This window comes from Hypoxylon trugodes, assembly GCF_022578975.1.
Source record: "Hypoxylon trugodes strain CBS 135444 unplaced genomic scaffold F4822scaffold_5, whole genome shotgun sequence".
NCBI classification, from domain to species: Eukaryota; Fungi; Ascomycota; class Sordariomycetes; order Xylariales; family Hypoxylaceae; genus Hypoxylon; species Hypoxylon trugodes.
This window is the reverse complement of record NW_026250020.1, coordinates 2,902,618-2,928,490: the sequence shown is the minus strand read 5'-3', so window position 1 is coordinate 2,928,490 and position 25,873 is coordinate 2,902,618. Positions and strand designations below refer to the sequence as shown.

The following is a 25,873-nucleotide window of genomic DNA, read 5'->3' as shown; positions in this document are numbered from 1 at the left end:
GCTATCGGCCTATCAATTGGATTTTCCGCGCTAGAAACTTTTAAGACGACGGCAAGCTCTTTTCTCTTTACCGGCAACGTGCCTTACCCGTAATACGTTTACAACTGCGCATTACGGCAACCAGCATTAAATCCAATATTAATCTTATCGGTATAAGACACGAGAAGGCTCCTTCAATTCCATACCAACGAAACTTCCCCACGAGTTAGGATCAACGAGTAGTACTCTGGCCGTCGAAATCGCAAACCATGGCCGCCATACAGCAACTACGAATAGCCTCAGTATTCTCTTCCCTCTTCCCGAGATTAGCGTCGACAAATTTCAATACCTCTTTCCGATCGACCGTCCTTTACACACAACATGTGCAAGACTCGCGGTTGCCATCGATAGCTTCGCTTGCCATCGCTATCCCCACTGCCATTTCGAGTATACCATCAACATTAGGTGATATATGGGAAGGAATACTACGAGCAGTGCCTAAAAAGAAGACATCACACATGAAGAAGAGACATAGACAAATGGCAGGCAAAGCTCTGAAGGATGTCACAGCATTAAATAAATGCCCGGCGTGTGGAGGAATTAAGAAGATGCATACCTTATGCTCAAGTTGTATGGGTCGTAAGTATCATGTCTGTGTATCTCATTTACAGCCCACTAATTCTAGTGCGTCTAGGGCTTGGAGGTATGCTTGAACGTGATTTCAAAGGAAAGGCATGAGGAATGACGGATTGGTACAAAGGAGGGGACTTTCGAAGCGGAGTCTCACAGTTGTACAGTTCATCAAAGCAAGTGGAATTTGTGCATACCACTGGCGTTTCGGCATAGGAATCAGGGGTCTTACAGTGCATAGATATTGATTATGAAATACATGTACATTGGAAGTTGCAAGAGGTTGGTGAGGCTTTCCATACTCAATCTTCTCATGGCGTGATGATTCCACTCAATCAAACGTTATATTTAAGGTTGTACATGGCAAGAGTATATGAAATTAAATAATAAAAGATTCTAAATACATTAAATGATAAATTCTAAAGTCTAATATCCAAGCGAGGTACATATACAGGTCTACTCCAGGGACGATTATGATGTAATAAAGGATGTAGGAGACCTACGTAAATGTGTGCTGAAAGAAGCCAACGAACCACTAGAAGTCTCCATTTATCGCCTAACCCCACCATAGCTCAGGTACACATCCCACTATATTCTTCCTGCCATCATCAACCCCACCATCTCTTCTAAAGGGCAACATCACAAGAAATTCGCATGGACCGACAGCAGCCATGGTACGTAGGAACAAGAGTGGCGGCTACGTAGCGAAGTTATCTTTCTCCTTTCAAGACAGCTAATACATGGATAGTCGAAACAATACCTTACCACGCATACGATCGATAACGGTGAGCATATCCTTCAATTCATAGCTATGCGATTCAAAGCTTCAAGCTGCGAGTTCTATGTTTTGGCAGTTCGCTGTACTGACACATACCAGCACATTTAACCGACATATTCTCCCTAGCAGCTACACCAACTGCGCTGCTCTCCGCTAGCGGTTCCTCGACCATACATATACATTCAACCTCAGACCCGACCATCCCTCTCGCCCAATCTCTTACCAACGCACACAAACTCGGTTGCCACCATATCGCTGCCTCTCATAACGGCAAGGTTGCGGCATCGGCTGGATTCGCCGGCGAATTAAAGATATGGAAACTTGCTGAGTCGGGCGAATGGCAGCCATTTGGAGAACTTGACCCTGCAAAGACGGGAAGCAAGAGTGCTGGTGAAGTTTGGGCTATCGCCCTTAGCGAAGACGGCCAGTACCTGGCTTCGACTACCTCCGACGGCCGAATCAATGTTTGGGATCTCTTTGGAGATAGGTCCGAGAGGATACGAGAATATGAGACTGGCAATGCAGGCTCGGGTTCCTTTGGGATGTGTGTGGATTTAAGCTACGATGGGAAGTATACCGCAAGTGGCCATGAAAGTGGCGCTGTCTACGTTTTCAACAATGATACGGGTCGACTGCAATATTCGCTTCCTGGTAAGTCCCGCCCCTCATGTGTCGACTAACATTCTAGGCTCACCAAAATTAGGCCTCGTCAAACCCATCCGAGCAGTAGCCTTCTCACCAGCCGGCACACGCCTAGCCGCTGCTGGAGATGCTGGCATTATCGCAATATACGATACCAAGCATGGAGAGCACGTCGGTAACTTCACCGGCCATACCGCGTTCATCACTTCAATTGACTGGAATGATACGGGCGAATATTTGCTCAGCGGCGCATTTGATGGTAAGGTGAAGGTATGGTCTATCGATCGGGGTGCCTGTGTTGCAACACACAGCGAGACCGACAAGGCGCTTTGGGCTGTCAGGTGGTTACCGAAAACCGGGCGCAATGAGATGTTCTGTACGGCCGGTGCTAACCGAAGCCTTACTTTCTATCGCGAAGCTACCGGTGCATAGACGATTTACGATATCTTGAAATTTGGCCCTGGGGAAGGCATTTGCTTGTTCGGAGTTTAGAGAACGGGATGGGAAAAGGGGATTCGGCTTACATGGCTATCATATTTGCGCTTTATTCATCCCTAAATTAAGTTATTTGCAAATGGGATGAAAAATAGATGAGTTTTGTAACATGAATACTCTGCAATATTCGTGTATTGTGCCATGCGTTGCTGACCATTCTGCCAGCTGGCCATTGTCATTTGATTCTCGCAATGAGCGCCGCCGTTCATCCCCACGATACATTACACAAAGAGCATGTATAATAATACTATATCACTAATATGATAATACTAGGCCTATAGAGAATTTCCCTACCTGATCCCATTTTCAGGTCTAGTCTAGTAGCGATTCTATTATGACCTACGCAATATAATTGGGTATAGTATGTCGTTATACGTGGTGCTCTGATGTTACTTAACTACCAATGGTGCATTTCAAGTCAAAAATTACGACTATACGTCATGTATATAGTATGCCATGTATCGATCGTATACTCGACCCATATGCTGTACCCAATCACCGAAGTCGGTACGGGGAATGAGTCAAGTTATTGACCCCTGAACACCCCCTCATAATAGCCTGCCGAAGGGCGCAATCCTCCCAAGAGCTTGTCCCTATACCATGTTTATTCTGTTTTCCATAATATTATATAATGACAATCCGTCTAGGGCAGTATCTAGTTGTTTGCATCTTCTATAGAATAACACCCGCAGAGAGAATTATGATGTCCTGTTAATTAGGCGCCTACCAACATTATTTACTAAACTACCACTTCCTCGATAGAAGCAATGGCAGATACCCCCATAACCACAGGAACAACTCCCTTGCCTCTCCCCGTGGACTCGCCAAATGCGCCATCTGCGACTGCAACCGCAACTGCGGCAGCAGCACGGGAGACCTCTAAAAAGGCCTCAGAGCTCCCGCCCGTAACAACGGGTACATCCCACAAATACATCCACCGTCTAGCGAGCGCAGTCTCGCGCGCGTCATCTACAGATTCCCTAACCGTCCTCTTTCAAAGCGAGAAACTACCACCAGGCCAATCAATCACAGACATAGATACACCCGCCTTACAGCGCATCATCTATGAAGCATCAAAGGAACGCGCGATTAGGAAGTTAGGAGCCCCTGGCGCGTTTATAGTGGAAGCGGCAAATTTCGCGGCTGCAGCGTGCTGGGAGCCTGCGCGCGTGGGTGGGCCGCACCTTACTGATGAACGATCGTTGGATCAGAGACCGATATTTAGGGGCTTTGGGCAGGATGTTAGTGCGTTGATGCGCGAGCACTTGTACCCGCTTGCTGAGAGGGTTAGTGGGGGGAGGTACTGGAAGTTGAGTCTTATGGCGAGGGATCCGGCCGTTGAGTATGTGCCTGGTGCTGGTAAGTGCGCATTTCTGGTGTTTATTTTTTATGTCGTCGAGTTGGTTTATTTTAGCTTGGGAATAGGGGGTTTATGTCTAGAATACGAACATGCTACTCGCTATTCGTGTGAATACCTATGGTCTTTGCTCACTTCTTTTATTATTTTGAATGAATAGACTTCTAATTCGGATATTTTTAGTGAGAGTTGTGTTAGTCCCGTTCATAGAGCGATTTACGTCGGAACAGAACGAGGGTGGTCCCATGCCTGTGTGGATAGAAGCTGGTAGTGAACATGCCCGCGCAATCTACGCTCACTTCGGGTTCCGCGAGGTGGGCGTGATAAAGGTTGGGGATATTAAGACATGGGGCATGATATACACTGGGAATATTGACACAAAAGGGACAGATACTGACGTCAAATAATCAATTGTGTCCCTCTTCCTAGGTGCCCATTTCCATTGAAGCTGTGAATATACCTAAGTTTAGAGCGAAAATAGAGGGAGTCTGGGATTAACAGAACTAAACAGTTAACTTGAGAAGATAATATTCGACAGAGCCGCCTAGGACGCGCCTTGTATAATTATTCAATATGTATGAGTGAACAGGGCGTTTTGATCTCTTTTATACTCAGGTCGTGGTGCTGGTTCCAAGCGCGTAGCGTTTGGTGTTTGCTGGGGGGGATTCTGCCATGCCCTACGACCGGCCGTTAAATAACCAATTCCGCATACTTCCCAATAATAAAATATAAAGGAGCTAAGTTTTACAAGATCATAGTAATTTTGCCTTTGATGATCTTAACGCCTACCATATTTGCAGATACGTGTCGCCTTAGGATGCAATCCAACTTTCGACACCCCCTAAATCCCACAAGCTGCCACAAAGCGCAAATTGTCCCCTGGAAGGCAATAATCATCTAGACCTTGAATTAATATTGATTATAACGTGTATTGACTTTTTATCGGCGTAAATATTTTGTGGGTTTCAATAAAAATTCGTAGTGGCCCAAGAGCTCGATTCGCACCCCCTGAACTGCCGTCTCCCCTATTTTAGAGCAGCAATCGTTTGATTATATTCAATTTAAAGTGATTTCAGCTTTCGCACCATCGTATACATCCTCTAGATAACATGTATTTATGTATACAACGCCTATTTTACTGAGTTAAAGCCTATGACCTGAGGAGGCCTGGATGTATTCCCCAGGGCTAGACAAAGTCAGATACGAATATATGACGCCATTTACCATCAAAATACAGACTTTAAGTTATAAAAGTCGGAATTTCGGCTCTCTATATCCTCCGGAAGTCTATTGTCATGGTGGATAACGCCTAATTGCCTCCATAGTGCTCTACCATAGCCCCTATACCTTCACAACAGGGAGAATATTACCAACAGTAGTTAGCCGGGATTCCTCTGCATCAACGACAACGTTTATTCGGCCCTGAACTTTGAATATTGACGCAAAAGTGTAATTATTAACTGAACGCGTCTTCTGACAGCTTGAGGTTGGTGTGTGATCGTCGTTGTTCTTATATGTCACTCGTCCGGCTTTATTCTGCGGCCAGTACAAGACCAATACATGAATAGGTACCCCTTTCCTTTAAAAATAACTTCCGAATAATCGCGTCGACATCATGGGACATTCAAGTCGAGTCATCTCTCGTGTCACCTGGAGTAACCGCCTCGTGCATCCTTTCCCTATAAATACCCGCCCTCCCTCCAACCAAACTTCTCGTCCTTCTCATCCTGCTCATCATTCACCAAGCTCTAAGCTCTTCAGCCTCACATTGATAACGCAAACCACCCTTCGCCAAGTGTTTCACTCTTTCTAGGCTCTTGATCGCCAGGCGCATAGTATCTTTCGTCTTTCATCGAGCCTCTCATCTTTCTCATTATTCACCAACATTCATCCTAGCCTTTCTTGTCACCATAAATATTCACATAGTCTACTCATCATCTACCAAGATACGCGGCCATCATTCCGAGGACTTGCAAACGCTGGACTTCTTCTATCGGCAATGGAATATATCTCTTTTCAACATTCGGCCTAATTGATGTCTACTCCTTCACTCGCCTTACCCGCATGCCCTTTGTTATCTAAATTTCTGCATTTCTTATTTGCCCTTTTGCACAGCTAATAGCATATATTCTTCCATACTTCTACCATTTTTTTCTTTCGTCTAACACAGGACGTAAACGATTCGAAATAGTCTATATAAACGGCAAATGCCTTGCTTCGTCCGAAACGACTCTCTTAGGAGCAATCGAGCCGGCTATCAATAACACCTTACAACAAAACGTTGCTTCGAAAATGTAATCTGACGACATGGGCCCGGCACAGATACGCCTTATGCTCGCCACGTGCAGCAAAATCAAGCACATGAGTAGCCACCTCGATCTAAGAGCATGTCCTTAACCGATTTCCTACCTCCGGTAAGGTGTAACAGCTACTCGGAAGCTCTACACCCCCTACGCCCATCGTGGGTGGCCTCATGTCTTATCATTCCCCAACATCGGTATTCATTCAACCTATTCCGGTTGATGGTTAGTACTCACCAGTCCTTTTTTTCTATTTCCGCAGTGAAGTTCATGAACTGGACTGCCCGTGCGTCCTAGACACGACGTAAAAAGGTCTATGGGGTTATCCCTACTGTTGCTCATATTGATGGCACTTGTCAATAACGAAGAAACGAGATGGCCTATCGCAATATTTACCAATTCTATAACCTATATCTATGCCCTCCTTCCCGCTTTCTTCCTCGAGGCAAGAGAATTGGCCAGCCCTTGCAGCCCTTGTCCCATTCTACCACCCTACCAAGATGCCACGCCAATAGCTATTAGCTTGGATCGACCCATGGGCCCTACCTAGGTACTCGACCTATTCATACGTCTAATCAATCAACTTACGCTTTTCCACACTTGGCACCTACTCGATGGGTCCTTCTCCATCGCTCAACCTACTCGAAGAGCATTTTCCTCTCTTCACCTTGGGGTTTCAGGGGGAGGAACGATGGATTCTAGACGCCATATCACTCAGTGACAGCTCCTGTGCTACCTAGGTGATCGGTGTCCTCTCGTCTCTCAATCGCAACTACCACTTGCAACGTGTCAAAGAGGAGATACATCAAGTAGGACCAGATAACGCGGCCCTATGCGACAGCCGAGAGGGCCATCGAGAACATTAGGCTGGTCCCAGCCATAGGCATACCATGTTTCCTAGCAGCCTTGTCCACACCCAACCAGGGGTCTTGGCTTATACCCGCCCGGCCGACCCTCTACAACGGGCAAACTATGCAACTCTCATTCATCAACATGATCGCTTTCGAGAATGAGTTATGTCCCGTTCGCCGTGGTCGCTGCGCGTAGCATGTCTTCCCAGAAGGGAATCACATTAGGGTCCATCCCTGAGTTGCAAGCCAGGACCGGCGACGTGTCAGAGGGGCCACATTGGGGCTGTTCCTGGATGTAAAAGATGGTGATCTCATTTATTCTCAGGGAAAGGGAGTAATTGATGTGGTGGTGCTTGATTTGGGAAGAAAGGTCGTAGTTGTCAGCCTTGGGAGAGGCGCTGGATTGCTAAACGCCATAGGAAGGGGTCACATCGGAAATGATAATAAGGGGAAAGAAAGCAATTGACGTGATGGCATTTTACCTGAGAGACAGTAGATCAAGTTAAGTTGGGGTCTACCTAGGTGATTTTGGGAAAGGCACCAGGCCCAACTCAATTGTCATAGGAAGTGGTCACAGTAGTGGAAGCAGTAGTAGTAGTACAAGGAAAGGGAGTAATTGAACATGTATACTTAGGCTTCAGTAGCAGTTACTTGCGTACCATTTGCGCAACAATAAGACATCTACTCGTTCATTTACATTGACTTTGTGACATGGTGATATTTGATGAAACCCCCTGATCGGAGTAGGCATATGTATTTATGATTGTAGGAACTATGGTTTGTCACTTATATGTTTCAGATTGGCCTACTAAGCTTCGGCATACATAGGGAGTTGGCTGAGTTAACGTAGTGATCCTACCAAAGTTTCAACTCTTATGAAAAAAAAGGGGCTCGATAGGAGACTCGGTTACCTAATAGCCACATTGAATCCTCGGGCACCATCTGATCCTACGAAAATTCGCTTAATAAGATGGGGCTACATTCTTCCCGTTTTCCAAAGTACCTGCTCCTCCTCCTAAAGGGGACTTTCGGTATATCTTATTAATCACGTGTGGGGATAGGGGGTGGCATTTCGGTAATGCGGTACGCTCTTTGACGAGCCAGTGTTAGCAGAGCTGAGGATCCAGTTTCGGATCTCGTATAGATAGACATAATATATATAAGTATACGCGTGTATATATGTACGATGTATACGTATCAATCAATACACGTATTGCCATTGCCACCACCAACAAATACTACTTACTTACCTATTTTACCACCTTGCTACTACTTACCAACCAGTCATACCCCCTCCCTCTTTTTCTATCTATCCGTCTATCTATCTATCAGCCATCAACCCACGACGAACACTTCCCCTAAAAAGACAGAACGGAACAAGCTTCCCATAAAGAAACTACTACACGCCGGCGTGTTTAATCAAAAAAATAGAAATAAATAGCGAAGATAATAAAAAAAAGGGGGAGAGATTGAACGAACCACAACCATACACACGTATACATTGGAACCTAGATTAGGCCAAATTACGACCAGCTTTTTTGTTTTTTGTTCCGTTGAGATGTAACGTTGATTATCAAGGACAGAGTGACGGAGGAAGAGAGAGGGTGTTATTGTGGCGTACTTTTTGCCGGAGATGCGAATGCGAGCGAAAAGGAAATAATAATTGATCCTGTGTCACGTCAGATTAAGGGGGCACATTTGCGTATGGAATAGGGAATGGATCGATGGGGGGGATATTTTGGTAAAATTTATTTTGGTGATACACGGTGGACGTGGGAATAGTGATAATATAATAAAATGAAGATATGAATAATATGTGGTGGCGAGGTTTTATGTATGGAGTCAAGATAAAATTGAGGGAATTGAAATGAAAAATAACGAAAATAAAAAAAATGTGCTCAGGCATCAGCGAAAACAAACGCACACAAAAAAGGGACGACGACAGACTTCCAGAATGGGGAATGTGCCGGTCCGAATCATTTTCGGGGTCCGATCGGGTGGGCGAACCGGTGGTCCCGAACGGCTCCGCACTCTGTCCTACGCAAGGGGTGCGTTGCGTGCCCATTTTTAACATGAAGGATACGGAGTCTTGGCTGCCGAAGGGGGATGGAAGGATGGAAGGAGAGGGGGCGAAAAAAAAAAAGAAAAAAAAAAAAGTGAAGGGGTAAGGTAGTAAGGTAGCAGAGTGGTAACGGAGGTAATCGTGGTAAAATAGTGGTAAAGAGTGGGTAGAATAGGTAAGTAAAGTAGTAATTTGTAGGCAAGTAAGTGAATGAATGGTAAGGTAGTGTTCTTGTTCTTTTTTATCATTGTTAATATTATTATTATTTGTCCTTCTCTTGCTTTTTTTTAATTTCCCATTTCCCAGTCTCGACTAATCTTTCCTTTTTTATCTTCACCCTCATGTTCATGTTCATGTCCATATCCCTTTGTCTCTCTCCCCTTTCGCCTCTTCACTCTATTTTTTATTTTTTTATTTTTCCTTACTCAAATCCTGCCTTGCCTGCTTATCTACTACTACGGCTACTTGCTACTAACTGCTACTGCTACCGCCACCACCACTACTACTACGTACCTTAATATTGTTACCCATACATATATACAACGTACATACACCCATGGATACATGAAATGACATACATGACCTACATATACGGAACCCGGTTGCGGGTTTTTTCACCGAAGCTAGTTTTGCCCGCCCCCGTTGCAAAATGGACATTCTTATTCTCCCGAGTCGCACAAGATAACAAACTCGCCACGAATCAGAGAGAGGGGTTTGAGCGGGCAAGCTTGTAAGGTATATGCACGAAGTGCGGGGGGGAACGGGTCCCCCTCGCAATCATTGAATCAAAAATTGGAATCGAGTGCGGGAGTCAGGTCTGTTCTGTGGGAAGGGCCACGATCCTTTTGGCTAACAACAAGCAAAAAACGCAACTCGCTACTTGGGGGGGGGGGGGGGGTGCGTCAACGTCAACCCAACCGCCCAATGAGAGCCGCTCCATCCTACATAGGCGCCGCGTTCCTGACGTACGAGGCATACAAAACGTCTTCGAAACAAATTTTGCGTCGTTTTTTTCATTATTATCTCCTCCCACCGGCATCTCTAGCTCGCTACCGCACCCGCGAAAGCAGTAGCAGCAGACTGAATCAATGATGCATGGCGCTCTCTGATCACCGGGGCTTCCGCAGCCGCAGCAGCAAGCAGGCATTGGGTCCTATTCTCGGTACCGCGCAGGAATGGGCAAAAGTAAAAAAAAAAAAAGGGCTTGAGGGATTCTTTTTTTTTTTTTTCCAATGTCGACATCTGGATGGCCGGCCCTGCAGAGCTCGACGCGGCCTTTCTATATGTAAGTCGTTACTCACCCAAGACCGAATCCCGAGCCGCGGAGATCAAAGTCATCCGTCCTTCTTGATTCAATTACCGCAAACGCCCCACGAATTTGAGGACGGTATTTGAGATTTCTTTCTCAACCATGCCAATTGCCGTCCTGGTCAGTATGTAAGTAGGTGGCTTTAGGTAGGTCGCCTGCGTTTCTTATTGCGCGGCCGGCCATCTGCATCCTCTTCAAGCATACACGGCTGCAGGGCTGGATCACTTGCTCAAATCCTAGACGTCCCCCCGTTTATGGCTCATGTTCCACCGATTGATTTTCTTGCGTCCACTCAGCTAGCCGAAAATAGCCCTAAATTTTTGAATGAATGCGTTGTGCTGAATGTTGAGCTCGGCTGCTCGGATGGACATTCCTGGTGTTGCTCTAAATTTGGGGCTGCAGAGGATTGATCATTTCACTAAATGCGGCGATGGCATGGGACACGGCTGCTGCTACTTTTGCTGCAGGCAAGCGGTCGATTGTCTGGCTATTATCCCCGGCGACGTATGAACACAGTCGAATACTGTGGGGCTAACCCCGGATTTACTAGACATGTTCCCAGGGTAGGTAAGCAGTTAAAAAATAAAATAAAAAAAGAGGATGGCTGGGATAGATGTAAGCTATGATTGTTGCAGATCGTAAGCACTTGAAATAACAGAATGGCCGGCTGGACTAAATTGTTTGGCTGCTGCCGCTACCGCTGCTGCTGGCTGAGGTTTGACAAGAAAAGGCGGGCTGTTTGTTAGAAGAGCCGTTAGGGCCCTGAGCACTGAAAACGGTTATTGAATGGCTGCGGCTGTGATTACTGCATCCGCAGGTACGTAGCTTATATAATTCAGAGATGACGTCCAATTCCTGTCCATAACACATGTTGATTATACCCCTAATCCCGGTAACAGAGAGAATATAGTTGAATAAGCTGCTGTAGCATAGAGAAGGAAGATGGGTCCAAGACTCGTGGACGTGGTGGTGGATGGATATTGTGCTCTCATTGCACGATTATCAGCTATATACTAGTTCCTCCGAAGTAAGGCATCCGCTTGTATTGCTATATGCCTAGGCCGTAAAGCTCGGGTATCGTCAATCTTCGTAACACCCACTCCTGAACGACGACGACGACGGGAAGTGACAAAACCGCTCATGGGCTCGAGCGATGTTTGGTATGCGAGAAATTCTCGGTGATGTTGGGGATGAGTTAGGTACCTAGTCCTTAGTCCTCCAGGCAATATTTTGAGATGTGGATAATAAGGGCGGGGTGTGAAATTAGAATGGGGGAAACGGGGTCTGTCCTCCCAGTTGGGTATGTAGTACAAGTAGGATGAGGAACAATTGATCCGCAATAAATCAGCGGAAATATCCTTCGCTTCCGCTCTAGTCACCGCTATGACAGCAATTTTTACACTAATACGATATCCACCTTTAGGTAGGATATGTCTTGTCGTTTTTTGGCGACCACTGTTTTCTGATTTCAGCAGTATCCACTCCGTGTAAGTCCCTCCAGGTGACCAAAAACTGCGATAGTGCGCGAGGCTCTGGAAGGTACGGAATAGTAAAATGGCGGGGGTTTCAATCGTTTAGAGTGACGATTGTCACTTGAAGAGGAGTCGCTCTTGTATTCTGCGACTCCCACTAACCACCCCATTCCTGGGCGGCTGATGACATCCATGTATTGTAGGCATGGACAGGAAAATTGTCGTTCGTAAGTGGTGACGATACATCAGCCATTGAACCTCGTAAGGCAGGATCTACCATTTCCTGGCCGGCGCCGTCCAAGTAAGTATTCCATTCCGGTGGTAAGCCGTCAGGGAAGTTGTGTAAGTCCGGGAATTGGTCAAACGTCGGAAAGTGTTGTCCTACTGAACGCATGAGCAATCTGACAGAGATACGGGAACACAAAATAATAAGAGCCAGTAAAATATCCCGAGGTTTCTCAAACTTACCGTTGAAGAATTCTTGGTCTGTGGTTAGCTGGTGGTACTGCTGACTGACAGGGTGGTTATGGATGGCAAAATCGTGGCTTGCGTTGGAATACTGGGTCTGCTGAATGTTGTGGTTCATAGACATGTCCGGCAACGAAGCCGTTGATGAGGCGGTAGCAAGGTCCTCGGAGGTCGGATCCGAGTCTGCTGCTGCCAATTGATGATTGTCTTCCGACGTTGGGGCGTCAGGCGACCTTGGCGATAGTGTTTCATGGGTAATGCGTTGGTGGCGGGTCAAGAGATCCCTTCGAGAATACGCCGACCCACAATGGCAGACGTAAGGTTTCTCTTTTGTATCTGTGACTTTGAGTTAGCTATTTTGTCTTTTTCTTTTACTCATTTCCCTTTATTAATAACTAGAATGATTAGAAAAGACATGACCGTGTAAAAACATAAAATATTATTATAATAATAATAAAAAACAAAACATGGTGAAGCTGCTTTGGTGGAGCTTAGAACAAAAAACACAGAGAGCATGGCATGGCATAGCATAGCATGGTTGTGCAGATCGAAAGAAGGGCAATGCTCGAAAAGTTGGGGTTGGGGTAACCAACGGGTTCGAACGTGGCGCTCCAGGTGCTCAGACCTCTTGAAGCTTCGTCCGCAATGCGTACACAAACGCTGTTGTACGCCGGACGATCCATCACGTCGTCGCCGGCGTGCTTGGGACTGATCCATTTGGTTCTCAGCCATTGAGTAAGAATGATAGTAGGTATTAGGTATTAGGTTAAGATGAAGGGGTGCAGAAGTTGGAGAAAAGATAGAACTTTCATCGTCAAAATTGTGGGGGCAAAAAAATAAACCACAAGGTCTAAAGTCCCAAGGTCCCTTAGGGAAAAAGCATGTAAGTCTTCGAACGGGGACTGGAACTTTGTGTGTGGAAGGGGTGGAAGTGTGGTGGAAGGGGGGGTAAGGGGAGGGCCGGCCAAGTCGACCACTAAGAAGGGGGGATTATGGTAGGCGGAGGAGAGGGGGGGGAGACGAAGAAGGCGGGGGAGATTTTAGAGACCACGGGGCCATGAAAGCCACCTGATTTCTGATTTTGAACTTCTGTACATCTGTAGTCTGTAAGGTTAGAAGGGTTTAAAGTAAGAAGAGGGTCCTGTCCTGTCCTGTCCTGTCCTGTTCTGGGATGTTCTGGGAGGGTTAACGTATGTATGCGTGTACGGGTTGGTACCGATTTCCCCATAAGATTAAATGTACATGTATCCAATGTAGGCACGTATGGGCAAATGTGTACTAGCTGGAAGTAGGTTCATGAATGAGCAACATTGAATGTTCTGTGGATGGATAGCAACTTCCAAGGTTACTAGCATTCACTGGCATCTACTGGCAGTTTGGCAGTTGGTCCCCGTTATTACCTAGGTAGTTATTACTCGTTATTACTTATTACTTATTAGTACGGAAAGTACAGATGATTGATTCCCCACCATCGCACACTGCATCTCGCAGGCGCTCTTGCTGCATCGACTGGTGCATCGCTATCAGGGATTTCCAGGGATCCCGCAGTACGACAGGGGTTAGCTCGGAGGGACGGTGGAGGGGGTTCTTTGTGGGGTAACCAACCCAATCTCACCAATCTTGCCCGGCAGTACCGTCGCAGGCCGTAGCTACCGACCCGGACTGAACCAAGGTTACTCCTTCGTGCTACTCTCAGCCGCCCACCCCCCTCAAGACCAGTCAAGGAAGTCAGGCAAGTCAGGGAAGTAGAAAGACCCAGTAAGTTCAAAGCCAATCGAGAAACAAACGGGTTCACCAATGGGAGCATCAACTGTCCACATCATCTTCGTCAACGCACTTGCTTATTTCGACGATCCGAAGGTTTAGGCGAGCTCCATTAGCGAATCTCGCCGGCACGTTTCATTCTTTTCCCATTTCAATTCTCTTTTCTGTTTCTTTTACTTATCTACCTCTTTCTTCCCGTTTAATCAGAAATCATTTGTTCCGAGACTTGTTCGTTACAATCTCGTGATTGGCCACCATATTGTACCATTTATTCTTTCGCTTACTTTTCCGAAAAAGCAAATCCAATGTTGCATTTTTGAGCTTCGCTTACCCGGCTGAGGACCTATCCAGCGACGAACTACTGTACGGCAAACCCTAACAAGAAAGACTCACGTATCACAAGGAACTGCACGTATCCTCTATAGATTATCATATAAGCTAGAATGTCCCAGAACGGTGCTTACGTTTCTATTATATGATTTGACTAATACCATTACATATAACCGTTCCGCTTACATCCATACGGCGTATTGCTTCTAAATTACAGTGGGTATTGGGTTGATTTTCAAACTTATATATAATCAATCTCTAGTGCTCTAGATAGTAACAATCAACTTCATAAGATGTTGCCAATTAGTATAATCAATTACTTCAGCATTCGTGTTCCTCAATCTTACCAAAAGTGCGGAGAATCTTACAAGACATCGTTCCACAGAACCTCATATAGAGATACCTGGGTATAAACCCGAATGAGTTCTAGTTCATACATCTATTTATAAATACAGATCTAATACCTTCAAACTAGGGGAAATCCACGTTGCGACCTGCACGAGGAATGTGGGTTTCCAAGTTAGAGCTATCTACCTAGGTATAAATAAAAAAGGGGCTTGTACTGAGGAGAAAAAAGGGGGGACGGCGGGGGTTGACCGAAACCACGATTGGGGGCCAACACCATCGTGATCTATGATCGATATAATGCTATTGGGAATTGTTCTGTTATAATTGCTTAGATGAATAGATATTTGTGAGGGTTATAGTCTAGGAATATTTGTTGAATACTTACCAAAGTAAATAGCATGAGTGAGGTATCTCGATGTCGTTGACACGTAGTGTAATAATAATTGCTCTATGACTGATTATGGTTATAAGTTTCTTATAAGAGTATAACCTGGGTTCATCGTGATTGAGTTCATACTTGAATACCTAGTTAGGTACGCAGCATGTAAGGGATAATCTCGTCCCTGACATAACATACCGAGCTATTTGCCATTCGGTTTTGTAGAGTTAACCGGATACAATAGTCCATATTTTTGATTGTATATCCACTCAATATGGATGCACTCGCTAGGGCTAGGTCGCCACATGAGGAACCAAGGGAGTATACTCTAGAGCTCTTTTTCTATGGTGCATGTGTGTTAGAGCGTATAGTCTTTACATGTGAAACTCAAATACGATTCCACCGTAACAAGGAACTGAGATATGAAGATCAATTGTATTGGGATTTCTTAGTTCTGTAAGACCTGCTTGAAGACGTATCGTATAACTGACTCCGACATAAATACACTGTGTCTGCCTAGATGAATATGAACAAACCTTCATCCTACCCCTATCGACCTGAATGAAGTCTGATGGTATGAGTAACCTAGGCATGCTTGAGCACCACCAAAAGAAGCCAGTAAGAAAACGAGAAAATTCATCTATGCCCGCCTATCCCAAATGCCTTTTCTAGAATTGCATGTTGAACTGTCGGTAATGTTCCTGGTATCAAATGAGATTAAATCATAGAGATACGCCTATCCGCAAATCGCCGGCGGACCCATGAGTTCATGCAGGTATCAAATATCACGTTATCATAAAGGAATGTTTCATTCGGCGCTTCTCGTTTGTGGCGTCAATGGTTTCTGTGCGTATACGACATGGAATGGAAGGTATATATGTGCCGTCGTGTTTAAAAGTGCTTTTCGTACGTCGACGAGGTAAACCTCCACCTCCTCCGGTGTCCATCCTAAGCCATGAGTAAAAGGCTTGATGCTGAAACCGTGTAAGCCGTCGTATATCATATTTCGACTGTATAAGCCGATTTTCTGTTGGTGTGGATCTTTCGGCCATGTCCCTATTGGTGTTTTTAGTACCGTATCTCGAACGTTGATGAAGCCCGCGTCTCTCAACCATTGTCGGCAATTTGCTATAAAGCCAAGACTATCGATGCCAAGCCTATGCAACGCCGCCATGAGCGTCTTGGCATACCCTGCGCAAGCATCATCTTCGGACATTGTACCGTCGTCGCATTTAACGACGCATTCTAGCTCTTGGAATTCTATCCATCCGCCTGGCTTCAATGCGCTAAATTTCAGGGGTTAATGATCATATTGTGATGGGTGACAACGCCGATGGTGTGAAGCTCTTACTTGTACGCCTCGGCGATCATTTTAGGCCAGTTCCGTATCGATGGTGCCATTTGGCGACCGTGAATAAAATCTAGCGAATTGGCTGGCTGAAGCCAATCTTCCTCTAAATTGTCGACGAGGAATTGTACGTTACGCGGCACCCATAAGGGCTGAATCGGGCTGAGATCTATACCTAATACCTCTGATCCGGGATACTCGTCGCCCACTAATGGTGACGAAAGTGAATTTATCAGTACTAAACGAGGTGGTGGCGTTTTGTTCAGCTGGACACTAGCTTACTATCTATCGCCCAAATTCCTGTCCCGGTGCCGATGTCTAGGACGGCCTGGGGGTTTTGAAGAGGTGCAAAGTGCAGTTTGCCGTCGCATAGAAGCATTGTCATAGCATGTTGAAGATCCTCGCGTTCCTGTTCGGCGTCGTCGTTTGGAAAGTGATAGAGTCCCTCATTGTACTTGTGATAACGGCGTGAATTCTCGTAAACGTAGTCGCGGACATCCTCGGACATGGATATAGAGTCAGCAGAAAAGACGCCTGAGAAGGCATCGCAGCCGTTATCGTCAGCTGATTCAGACAAAACCGAGTCAATGTCATTACTATTCGGGACATCATCCCCTTCCGCTGCGCTCATCGCAGACAATGGCTTACCGGGAGAGCTTGGGTGTGATCCAGAGGGTTCCGTCATTGGCCCGGTTGGTCGGTTACCTAACCTTTGGGATGAGGTTGTGTGTGTGTTGTTGATGGCGGCGTCGAGGGAGACATTCATTCGGACTACGAGATCCCTACTTTCTGGGACTGGGAAGATTAGGAGGGAGGGATCTATGGTAGTGGCGGTAGTAATAGTGGTGATCAGCGCGATCACGATGGGTTCCAGCGCAACGGAGAAAAGCCCCGCCAGGGTGGCTACCAATATCGAAACGACGGTCTATTGGCTGCTACGGGGACGATCCCCGCTTGCGTGCAGATGGAGGCGTCGAGACCTTCAATGAGATGCGAGCGAACCTTACCGGAAACGCAATGATAATACGCTTAGGACCCCAAGAACAGGATGGTGCTCGACCCGGCAATTTGGATCTCGCCGCAGCCGGGTGCCTTTCAGTCGGTGAGCCTGTGGCACCGAGCTCGGCTTGGATCTGGCACGATCCTGGGGGATTCCATTCTATATGCACTGTCTAATCTAGTATGAACCGGACCAACGGGTAAAAGGAATCAGGAAGGGAAGGGGGAAAAATTGTTGAAAAAAGGGGGAATCAATCCAACACTTTTATGTGTTATGGTATGTAAAGAATAAAGGGTAGCGGTGTACTCGGACTGACTGGAGTATTTCCGAGGCTATATCCAACCCTTACTCAATATAGGAAAAATAGAAAATAATACTAGTAAAGAGGAGGAAGTTGCTTGCTTACGACCTTACGAGGGTCGCTGAGGGGCACCTTTCTAGTGTAGATAAGGTTAGCGGGTATTATGGGTCTTTAGTCTTTAGCGCATTGGTCAATTCACAGGGAACATTTGATTTGAAGAGACTTCAAACTTCTATCCATGTACCCAGCACCTAGGTGTTAAAGTCACCTTAACCTACACTAGACCAAATTCAATATCCACCTTCGGTGGACACCGTATACAAAAAAGGTGCATAATAACGCTTCGAATTGTCAAACAAAAGATATGATAATTATAATTATAAAAATTATTTGTCAAAAATGATGTGATTATCGTCAATTTCGGTGAATATATCAGGCTACAAAGCCCGACCCGGCCATCCTACTTCATACATACCCGACACATGTATGTACTGTATGTACATATGTGGTGTACATGAAGGTAGGGGTTTATGCTGTGTAACGAGGGCTTGTCCACGCTGGCGGGAATGTCCAAAAGTAAGACATGGGTATCTTTAGGCGTCCCGTCTGCCCGTCTCTTGTCTCGGTACACCTTTCCCTATTCTTTTCGTATCTCATGATGTGTCATATTCATCTCTTATCTCTCTTATTCCGCAACTTTCTCAATTTTCACATGTCGTGTCCTTTTCTTAATAAATTCAACAAGGGATTGAAGCTACATGGTCAGCACTGTTCCATGTACATAAAAGGCTATTAATACATGTATTATTGAACCATTAGAATATATTTTTTATTCACTCTTTTCGGCCCTTACTTCGAACTTACTCGGTAATCCGAGTGAAAACTTCGGAGAACGACATCTTGAAAAATGCAATTTTGAATCCAAGAAAACTATGAACCCGAATGTCAAAATATTCGTTGGCGACGTACTACATAAGTCCCGAGGAATCAGTTCGCACCCAAACCGTCGGGTCCGGAGGAGACCTGGGTACTATTCATTTGTACTACGAACCGCTTTTGAACTGCTAGCCAATCAGAGTTGATGATGAGAAACAGGGTGATTGATGATTGGTCAACTTCAGGGACTTGACTAAACTGCTTATAGACTAGACTTTCCGGCCCCCATGTTGCAGTATAAATCCAAATAAGGAAATACATACATCATATCGATTAAGGGGTTTCGGATGCTGATGTTTTGGAATAATCATAACGATGATCTGCATCATCGTCAAGAGGACAATAGCCTCACGTCGCTTTCTAGAGCGGACGAGGTCATAACACTCATTTAGGACGTGCTATTCAAGTGGGACCAACGGTAGTGATCGATTTTTGGAGTTGTGAAGTTTTAGTTTAAATACCACTATCACGGTACGGCACGGTCGGCGCGTCTGACCGACTCCTACGATTGTCAGTATGGCTTCGGACATGTCTCTCGCCGCGAATAATCTAGCATGTGATGTGGTCGAAGGCAACCCGGATCTTTACGGTATCGGCATCCGAATCGGTGTTTATCTACAATGGATCACAGCCTGGATCAACCTCCTCGTCGATCCCCTATCAGCACAATCGGTCTACGATGTCAACTCCGTCTTCGTGTTCGCGATTCTAGTAGCCACCATGATCGCGTCTTTTACCACCGATTCGCCTATACAGCCTATCGAAACGCATATAATGTTGCAGATTACGCTAGGCTTCTTTATCACTACATTAAGCACCTTTGGCTTCAGGTTGTATTTTCTCCAGCCGGCTTCTATCGCCGAGTCAAAAGAGCAAGTGAGAGGGGTGCTAGAAGCGTTGGCGGCAGCGGGACAGATCATTCTTACGCCTGGTGGGATTATTAGGCTGGTTACGGGAAAACTAACATTCCCATTGCATCTTTTCGCACCGCTTAAGCCATCCCACTTGTCATGGTCTGGTGTTTTCTGGCGAACATTGACTGTCGTTATGCTCGCAGCCGTCAATATCTGGCTCTGGTTCGCCTCGGAGCCAAATTACCGACTTACCGGTCAGAACTGTGATCCGCCATTCATATTTCTCTTCTCTAGGCAACAGCTGACCGGTCACGTTGTCGGGTTCTGCAAAGCTGTGTCGATTCTGATCGCGGTAGTTGTCGTCCCTCCATTTTGGATACTACTTCAATTAACCAAGCGGTTGATTTACCATTCGTTTATGGCTCTGTACAGAGACCTCCTGTATATGGTAGCCCCTGAAGCACCGGAGCGACTGAGAACATCAATGGAGCGTATCAATTCATTCCTGGATAGGAATACGATACCTCTTGCTAGGGTACCTCGGCGTATTTTTGTGGCCGGTACTGCTTTGAATACTCCTGCCCTTCAGTTCAGAGGAGCTCTCGATCTGATCGAGTTCATGTCTAAGCCGAAAGAAGAAACCATCAGATTTTCCGATATTCTCAAAATAATGGTGTATCTGGGGAGAGGAAGGGTTGAAGAACACCGTATTACTAGTACGGAGACGGAAAGCAAGGAATTACCATCTAAGAAAAAAGTACCTGAGTAAGTTAACTCTGTCCGTTTTCCTTTTCAGCGAATTAACGAAATTGCCGTATGATAGTTACGAAGATTACTGGTTCTGCTTCCTTTGGAATGTTGTCGTTGTTTTTGCCATCGTCTGGTTTATTCTCAGCATAGAATTTACTTTGTTGTGGAACAATGTTGAGGGTATCAATTCCATCGCAAGTACGGGGCAACTCATTCCCCTTGTGATCGGCTGCGTCAGTACGGGACAAGTCATAAAAAAGGTCATCCTACTAGGTCTCGCAAAGGTAAGTTACTTCTCATTTGCCTCCCGTTTTCCTTGTTTTTACTCGAATGTCTCGTTCTAACGTTGAATTCAGAAATACGACGACTGGGCGGACATGACAGTGGATGTGACCACAGATTTCGTAGGAAAACAAGAAACCCTCAAGATCCGCAATACCAAGACAACACTCGGGGACGAAGCTCGGTGAACACAGAAACTCGAACACGGGAACACCAACATTAAAAAAACCGGTGAATAAGGCTCGGTCTTTCTCATGGCCGAATAGGAGGGCGCGCATCACCGAGTTGGTAAGCCACCTCTGGGCCGATCAAAAAGAGGCCGCCCAGTTAACAATCTTGGCTTTCCCAGCAGGGCTATCCACACGAAACCCATCCAATCAAGGCGAGGGAGTGACAGGTCATGATCCCGCGATGAGTCAGCACTCGATGCGACCACCATTATTTAGCGAAATCCGCTGCCGCCCTAAGGCGCGCCCTCCTACGGAATTACTTGCACTTTTTTTCTTTGCCCCCTCATTCCCCATCCCCCAGCCAAGAAAGGCCGAATTCGATCTACGGTCTACCTCGATTCGATGACTTGCATGCCGATTATATAATATCTCGTCTACATGAAACTACGTCATCATATGAACACCCTTCCGTGGCCGAAAGATCACAAGAGACCATCTCTTTAACTGCCCGTGGTCGGGAAGTGATATTATTGGGGAAATGGTACGGAATGAATTCCACAACGTGATGCGAATGGGTTACCTATGCATCTTCAGCCCCCTTTTCAGACAGGAACATAACCATAAGTGGATATAATCTTGTTTCTGTCGACGGAGCAAGCTTTCCAAGCTCCAGTTATAATATACTACTGTAGTATAGCAATTACTGTAAGGGCGGGGAATAACACGACGCTCGTACGACCTGAATTTGAACAACAACATAGGCGATCGAGATGCGGGTAAGGTAAATTAGGATCTCGTTTCTATTATACACCTACCACCCTCGTACAGCCAATAGCAATGCCTATTCTGTTCCTCATCAGCGGCATATGTCAACAATGCACTAATTACATCCCTCTCGGCAATAGTTTACGCTGTATTAGTGTAACATGAATCTAACCTTCTTAACCTCATTCGCTATGATTGCTTTGTCGATAGCTCTAAAGTAACTCCTTGGAATACGAGGCCATATACCTCGGTGTAAGTCACGCTTCAAGCGTGCCTTTGTTATGCCATGCCATCCAAACTTGACCCAACTATATGATACTAAGTCGCTTGTGTATCATGACCTTCCTTCGGACCTTCCTCCGTATTCGCAGTACCGCTATCGACCGACGGCTCATCCTCGAGCATGTGCGTGGGAACGCAATCCTCGTAGCTAACGGGGGATCCTCGAGTTTCAGATTGACTGCCGGCTCCGGACGTCCCCTGGGGAGCTAATAATAGCCGTGTAGGCGTTTTAGAAGCCGCCGGCAAGGCCGAAGTAGCACCCTGCTCATCCAATACCCGATGCTGTATCATATGAACATCCTCAGCAAGGCGCGCGCTCAGTGGCCTTTTCGTCCTCGTCTTAGCACTGTCCCGAACCGCTTGACTCTGCGCAGCCTCATAATCAGGTTTCATCCTATGAATCTGTCGCTCAAGTGCCTCTAGCTCCTTGTAACCTCCCTCCATAGGGAAGATTTCGAGCTCCGGGTACTCCAACTCCCTGGGTTTTCGGCTACGGAATGTGTCCGAAGAAGTGCGAACAACTCTATTCAGACCCTCTTTCATAACTCTACCCAATTGAGCTGGTAGAGTTCGAGACGAAGGACCAATGTTATTCTTCGCCGATGCGCCAAGTTTGTCTGTCAACCAGGTGGTGTTATTATCATTAGATTCTCGAACAGCGAAGTCCTTCTGGATCACATTGTCATCCTTGCCAGCCGGTCCTGTCCTCTCGGCACGTGTATGTGAAGGCCACTTTGCCCAAGATGCAGGGGGCGTCCTTAACTTCTTAGGAGTCTGGCTTCGGGGTTCTAACTTATGTTCTTCCTGTGGTTGGGAATCTTGATCGTTTATCAAGTTTACCCATTCTCTTAATACGCTGTTAGATATATCTGATGGATGGCTGCTGTTATTATCGCCACGAGATGGTGGTTTGAGTGTTGAATCTTGTTCAATTTGAAGCTTTGGATTTGATACCTTGTTCGAATCTTGGTTTGTGACGCGACTGCTTCCTGGGGATTCCCGGAAGCGGTGGTCTTCGAGAGCATCTTCACGGAATATAGCAGATCCTTTCATAGAGCTTCCTACGTTAGATGATGTTGCTTGCTGTTCATGTCCTTGTTGATCGGGATGACTGATCGTAACATGCATATTTTCTCCACCGGTACTCTCAACCTCGTCTGCATTAGATTCTCGTGTATCCATCACCGGGAGTTTTGGCCTTCTAGGCATCGTTAAACGCAACTTTGAAAATAAGGAAGTCTTGGTGATCATCGAAGCCCTGGGCTTATCAAACTCCTCTTTGAATTTGCTGACAATTGGTGTGGCTACGTCCCGACGGGGTTGGGCTTGTGTGAATCTCTTTTCGACCGACTTAAGTTCCTCTTCTCGCTCTCTAAAGCTTGCTGTATCTGAGACTACCATTGAATTTGTCTCTGCCGCCGGACGCCGTGGCTGTCGGACTTCACATAGGCCTGTTAAATCCAACACCGAGTTGTTATTAGGGGCCGTCTTGTATGAGCTGATATCTGATTTTCCAGCCTCTGTCGTACGACTAGGTGATATGATACCTAGGTATTATAGTCAGAAGAAATAGAAACCAATTATCAGCAGATCGTACTCACGACTGAAGTTGGGGAATGGCGGTACGGCCTTCTTCCCTCCAAGGAGTTCAATAAAACTTAGGCGCGATTCCTTTGCTGTGCCCTGGCGACTATTTGGCCTAGTAGTATATCGCGAGGATGCATAGTAAGATGAGGTTTCTCGGGCATGATCCATGGAATCCGGAGCCCCGTCGCTATGGAACTGCAGTAGGTCGGAGTTAGGTAGCCCGGTTGCGTTGACTTCCGTCTCCACATGAAGGCTGCTTGGATGAACCCATTCTCTAATAGAATTCTGTTCTTCCGGGGGTAAATTGTGAGAAATCCCATGCACTAACTCCTCGGTCACGTCGACATCTCCAGCTCGATTTAATCCGGCGGCAGTGTTAGAATTCTCTGGGGCTACCTGAAGAAGCATGTCACTATTTCGTCTGCTTGAAACGATTGAAGCTGATTGGAACTCTTGACTTCGTAGCCATATATCCAATGGCGAATTTCTATCAAGATTTTCATCGTGGATGTGTTCCGCGATTAAATCTTGCTGCTGACCATGGTTGTTCCGGGATAAGTCGTCCGGTAACTCCTGGTTCTCTCTGGGCCCATTGTAGTTTGAAGCTATGCTCTTAAGTCGGTCCTCTTCATCGTTTCCCTTGAGGATATCCTGATTCTGTACATCTGGTTCGGCGGGTGTAGTACTTAAGTCAGGAATCGGATCGTCTGAGATTCCAATATAGTTTGCGAGCTGCTCGGCGCTGTACGAAAGCCTCCATGAGTAGAGTGATTCCGAACCTCGAGTACTTGGTAAACGGACAGGGGCTAGCTGTGGAGAGGATGGGAATTGTGGTAAGGAAGCCTTTTCTTTAAGTGTATTGTGAATGTCATGAACGGAACTATCGTGTGATCGGCTCGATGTTTTAGGACAACTACCTCGACGAATGGAAGTACTTCTTTGAGAACCGCTAGTCGGGAGTCCGAGGAGAGCAGCATCTTGAGAGCTGGGGTTGAGGTCTTTAGGACCAATATCGCCCACTTCGGAGACGCAAAATTCTATATTGTCTCGAGGACCGCTCCCAGACACCGCAACACGAGAGGGACCGACTGGTTTCAATTCTTCAGGATGACTCGCCTTCACCTCGGGTTCATCCTGTTCTTCCTCGCTCTTTAGCTCTTCCTGAATTCTCTTATGCATCAGACGTTTCAATTCAGCACGTCGCGCAATTTCTTCTTCGCTCGTACCAAGAGATTGTTGTGAGTGCCTCCTCGACTCGGATTTCTGGGATAGAGGTCGAATAAATTTAGTCCTGATGACATCAAGCGTGCCGGTGCTGGAGTTTCCGCCACCGCGAGCCGGTTCATCGTCATCCGAATCCTCCACTTCAAGTGTAGCCGGATCAACAGTGGCCTCTGGTATCTGGTTGTGTGAAATTGACGGCGCCTTCGTGACCGTGATCTGTGATTGTGGTAGTTCTAGCTCGGATGTAGTGAGCTGTGACTTAGATAGCTTCGCATGAGGCAAATGAATTGGAAGTTCGATTGCGTCTTCATCATGGTCTGGACTTTTTGTTCGCTTGCTGCGACAGCAACAGAAAAGGGGCATCTTCGGAGATGTTTAATTGAAAATGAATGTGAGGATTGCTAATATCTGTCATGTATTTCCAAGAAAGACTCCACCACCATCCAGCTAGAACCAAATAAGAGCCCGATGCTTCGAGGTTTCTTCGATACATTCAATGTCAGACCATCTAACATTAGCCTTTGAGTTGGTTTAATTGAGAGTTATGTCAATGTACGCAGGTGGAATGTTCTCACGAGATGGAAGCCGCCATGGTGTTTTGCTTCAGGTGAGCATTAAGGCATGCATATCCCCTTTTACAGTTACGATGCCCCAATTCCAATTCTCCATCACTTACTCTTTCCTGTTATCCAATATCGATGGTAGTGGCCTCCGAATGTCAACTATATTAATCAACTGCTCTAATTTACGTATGAGCGAGCACGTAAGGAGGCATCAAAAGCCAGAACATAGCTATATTGCCAACCCAAGCTGGATTCATCCGCCATATGTTGCCGTAGAACACAAAAAGCCTACCGTGATGTATGTTGTGGAAAGATGAGTAGTTAATCCAGTTATTAGCGCAATTTAACCTGGAAAGCATTAAGCCGTGTAGCGCTTCATAGTAAAAATATAACGACAGCCCGCCATGAAGCAAGCAAAGTAATGATTCGAGATATCTTGCCTCGGAGGCCCGCGTAGTTCAATCAACTTAGAGCGTCAGACTTTTAGTCTGAATGTTGCGAGTTCGAGTCTCGCCGCGGGCGTACTTTTCACCCTTGTTTTATAATCATTATTCCCTACCTCACTTTTCCCCTCTTTCTTGGTCGCATCGCCAACAAAAGATAGAGATGTAGCTGGTATGAGTAGTGAGGAACTTCGTAGGTCCATT

General features: G+C 46.1%; 8 protein-coding genes and 1 non-coding gene across 9 annotated transcripts; 5 read left to right on the top strand and 4 right to left on the bottom strand.

Annotated features, from left to right (window-relative positions):
- The first annotated feature begins 46 nt into the window (after positions 1-46).
- F4822DRAFT_404802 (uncharacterized protein) lies at positions 47-1,051 on the top strand. The gene is made up of 2 exons (XM_051458237.1): positions 47-618; positions 674-1,051. The coding sequence occupies exons 1-2, from the start codon at positions 249-251 to the stop codon at positions 715-717; spliced, it is 414 nt and encodes a 137-aa protein (XP_051314820.1). The 5' UTR covers positions 47-248; the 3' UTR covers positions 718-1,051.
- A 157-nt stretch (positions 1,052-1,208) lies between these two features.
- F4822DRAFT_404800 (WD40 repeat-like protein) lies at positions 1,209-2,815 on the top strand. The gene is made up of 4 exons (XM_051458236.1): positions 1,209-1,283; positions 1,358-1,394; positions 1,487-2,038; positions 2,091-2,815. The coding sequence occupies exons 1-4, from the start codon at positions 1,281-1,283 to the stop codon at positions 2,459-2,461; spliced, it is 963 nt and encodes a 320-aa protein (XP_051314819.1). The 5' UTR covers positions 1,209-1,280; the 3' UTR covers positions 2,462-2,815.
- Positions 2,816-3,140: 325 nt separating this feature from the next.
- On the top strand, positions 3,141-4,559 carry F4822DRAFT_267942 (uncharacterized protein). Its single transcript, XM_051454657.1, has 2 exons — positions 3,141-3,883; positions 4,065-4,559. Exons 1-2 carry the CDS (start codon positions 3,292-3,294, stop codon positions 4,286-4,288), a joined length of 816 nt encoding a protein of 271 aa, XP_051314818.1. The 5' UTR covers positions 3,141-3,291; the 3' UTR covers positions 4,289-4,559.
- Positions 4,560-8,594: 4,035 nt separating this feature from the next.
- Positions 8,595-9,306, bottom strand: F4822DRAFT_267841 (uncharacterized protein). The gene has a single exon (XM_051454655.1). The coding sequence runs from the start codon at positions 9,104-9,106 to the stop codon at positions 8,717-8,719; it is 390 nt and encodes a 129-aa protein (XP_051314817.1). The 5' UTR covers positions 9,107-9,306; the 3' UTR covers positions 8,595-8,716.
- A 2,224-nt stretch (positions 9,307-11,530) lies between these two features.
- On the bottom strand, positions 11,531-13,197 carry F4822DRAFT_267857 (uncharacterized protein). The gene is made up of 3 exons (XM_051454656.1): positions 12,937-13,197; positions 12,344-12,679; positions 11,531-12,259 (listed from the first exon to the last, which is right to left on the bottom strand). The coding sequence occupies exons 1-3, from the start codon at positions 13,073-13,075 to the stop codon at positions 12,033-12,035; spliced, it is 702 nt and encodes a 233-aa protein (XP_051314816.1). The 5' UTR covers positions 13,076-13,197; the 3' UTR covers positions 11,531-12,032.
- A 2,667-nt stretch (positions 13,198-15,864) lies between these two features.
- Positions 15,865-17,390, bottom strand: F4822DRAFT_267804 (S-adenosyl-L-methionine-dependent methyltransferase). The gene is made up of 3 exons (XM_051454654.1): positions 16,795-17,390; positions 16,516-16,720; positions 15,865-16,450 (listed from the first exon to the last, which is right to left on the bottom strand). Exons 1-3 carry the CDS (start codon positions 17,276-17,278, stop codon positions 15,973-15,975), a joined length of 1,167 nt encoding a protein of 388 aa, XP_051314815.1. The 5' UTR covers positions 17,279-17,390; the 3' UTR covers positions 15,865-15,972.
- A 1,748-nt stretch (positions 17,391-19,138) lies between these two features.
- F4822DRAFT_267711 (uncharacterized protein) lies at positions 19,139-21,134 on the top strand. Its single transcript, XM_051454651.1, has 4 exons — positions 19,139-20,368; positions 20,427-20,637; positions 20,710-20,923; positions 20,988-21,134. Exons 1-3 carry the CDS (start codon positions 19,266-19,268, stop codon positions 20,821-20,823), a joined length of 1,428 nt encoding a protein of 475 aa, XP_051314814.1. The 5' UTR covers positions 19,139-19,265; the 3' UTR covers positions 20,824-20,923; positions 20,988-21,134.
- Positions 21,135-21,400: 266 nt separating this feature from the next.
- F4822DRAFT_267751 (uncharacterized protein) lies at positions 21,401-25,116 on the bottom strand. The gene is made up of 2 exons (XM_051454653.1): positions 23,454-25,116; positions 21,401-23,399 (listed from the first exon to the last, which is right to left on the bottom strand). Exons 1-2 carry the CDS (start codon positions 25,024-25,026, stop codon positions 21,889-21,891), a joined length of 3,084 nt encoding a protein of 1,027 aa, XP_051314813.1. The 5' UTR covers positions 25,027-25,116; the 3' UTR covers positions 21,401-21,888.
- Positions 25,117-25,673: 557 nt separating this feature from the next.
- On the top strand, positions 25,674-25,748 carry F4822DRAFT_t71. The gene has a single exon. It is a non-coding gene; the product is annotated as a tRNA-Lys (tRNA).
- The last annotated feature ends 125 nt before the right edge of the window (positions 25,749-25,873 follow it).

Excerpts from the sequence above, each read along its gene's own strand:
- F4822DRAFT_267857 (XM_051454656.1), bottom strand. The coding sequence starts at position 13,075 with ATGGCTGAGAACCAAATGGATCAGTCCCAAGCACGCCGGCGACGACGT. Across the intron at positions 12,680-12,936 it reads GGAGCGCCACGTTCGAACCC|ATACAAAAGAGAAACCTTAC; the intron begins GTTGGTTACCCC and ends TCAAAGTCACAG. Across the intron at positions 12,260-12,343 it reads AGACCAAGAATTCTTCAACG|TAGGACAACACTTTCCGACG; the intron begins GTAAGTTTGAGA and ends TCATGCGTTCAG.
- F4822DRAFT_267751 (XM_051454653.1), bottom strand. The coding sequence starts at position 25,026 with ATGCCCCTTTTCTGTTGCTGTCGCAGCAAGCGAACAAAAAGTCCAGAC. Across the intron at positions 23,400-23,453 it reads GCCATTCCCCAACTTCAGTC|GTATCATATCACCTAGTCGT; the intron begins GTGAGTACGATC and ends TATAATACCTAG.
- F4822DRAFT_267804 (XM_051454654.1), bottom strand. The coding sequence starts at position 17,278 with ATGAATGTCTCCCTCGACGCCGCCATCAACAACACACACACAACCTCA. Across the intron at positions 16,721-16,794 it reads AGGAATTTGGGCGATAGATA|TGGGCGACGAGTATCCCGGA; the intron begins GTAAGCTAGTGT and ends CGTCACCATTAG. Across the intron at positions 16,451-16,515 it reads ATGATCGCCGAGGCGTACAA|CGCATTGAAGCCAGGCGGAT; the intron begins GTAAGAGCTTCA and ends CCTGAAATTTAG.
- F4822DRAFT_267711 (XM_051454651.1), top strand. The coding sequence starts at position 19,266 with ATGGCTTCGGACATGTCTCTCGCCGCGAATAATCTAGCATGTGATGTG. Across the intron at positions 20,369-20,426 it reads TCTAAGAAAAAAGTACCTGA|TTACGAAGATTACTGGTTCT; the intron begins GTAAGTTAACTC and ends GCCGTATGATAG. Across the intron at positions 20,638-20,709 it reads TCCTACTAGGTCTCGCAAAG|AAATACGACGACTGGGCGGA; the intron begins GTAAGTTACTTC and ends CGTTGAATTCAG.
- F4822DRAFT_267841 (XM_051454655.1), bottom strand. The coding sequence starts at position 9,106 with ATGTTAAAAATGGGCACGCAACGCACCCCTTGCGTAGGACAGAGTGCG.
- F4822DRAFT_404802 (XM_051458237.1), top strand. The coding sequence starts at position 249 with ATGGCCGCCATACAGCAACTACGAATAGCCTCAGTATTCTCTTCCCTC. Across the intron at positions 619-673 it reads ATGCTCAAGTTGTATGGGTC|GGCTTGGAGGTATGCTTGAA; the intron begins GTAAGTATCATG and ends TAGTGCGTCTAG.
- F4822DRAFT_267942 (XM_051454657.1), top strand. The coding sequence starts at position 3,292 with ATGGCAGATACCCCCATAACCACAGGAACAACTCCCTTGCCTCTCCCC. Across the intron at positions 3,884-4,064 it reads TGAGTATGTGCCTGGTGCTG|TGAGAGTTGTGTTAGTCCCG; the intron begins GTAAGTGCGCAT and ends GGATATTTTTAG.
- F4822DRAFT_404800 (XM_051458236.1), top strand. Across the intron at positions 1,395-1,486 it reads CACGCATACGATCGATAACG|CACATTTAACCGACATATTC; the intron begins GTGAGCATATCC and ends GACACATACCAG. Across the intron at positions 2,039-2,090 it reads ACTGCAATATTCGCTTCCTG|GCCTCGTCAAACCCATCCGA; the intron begins GTAAGTCCCGCC and ends CACCAAAATTAG.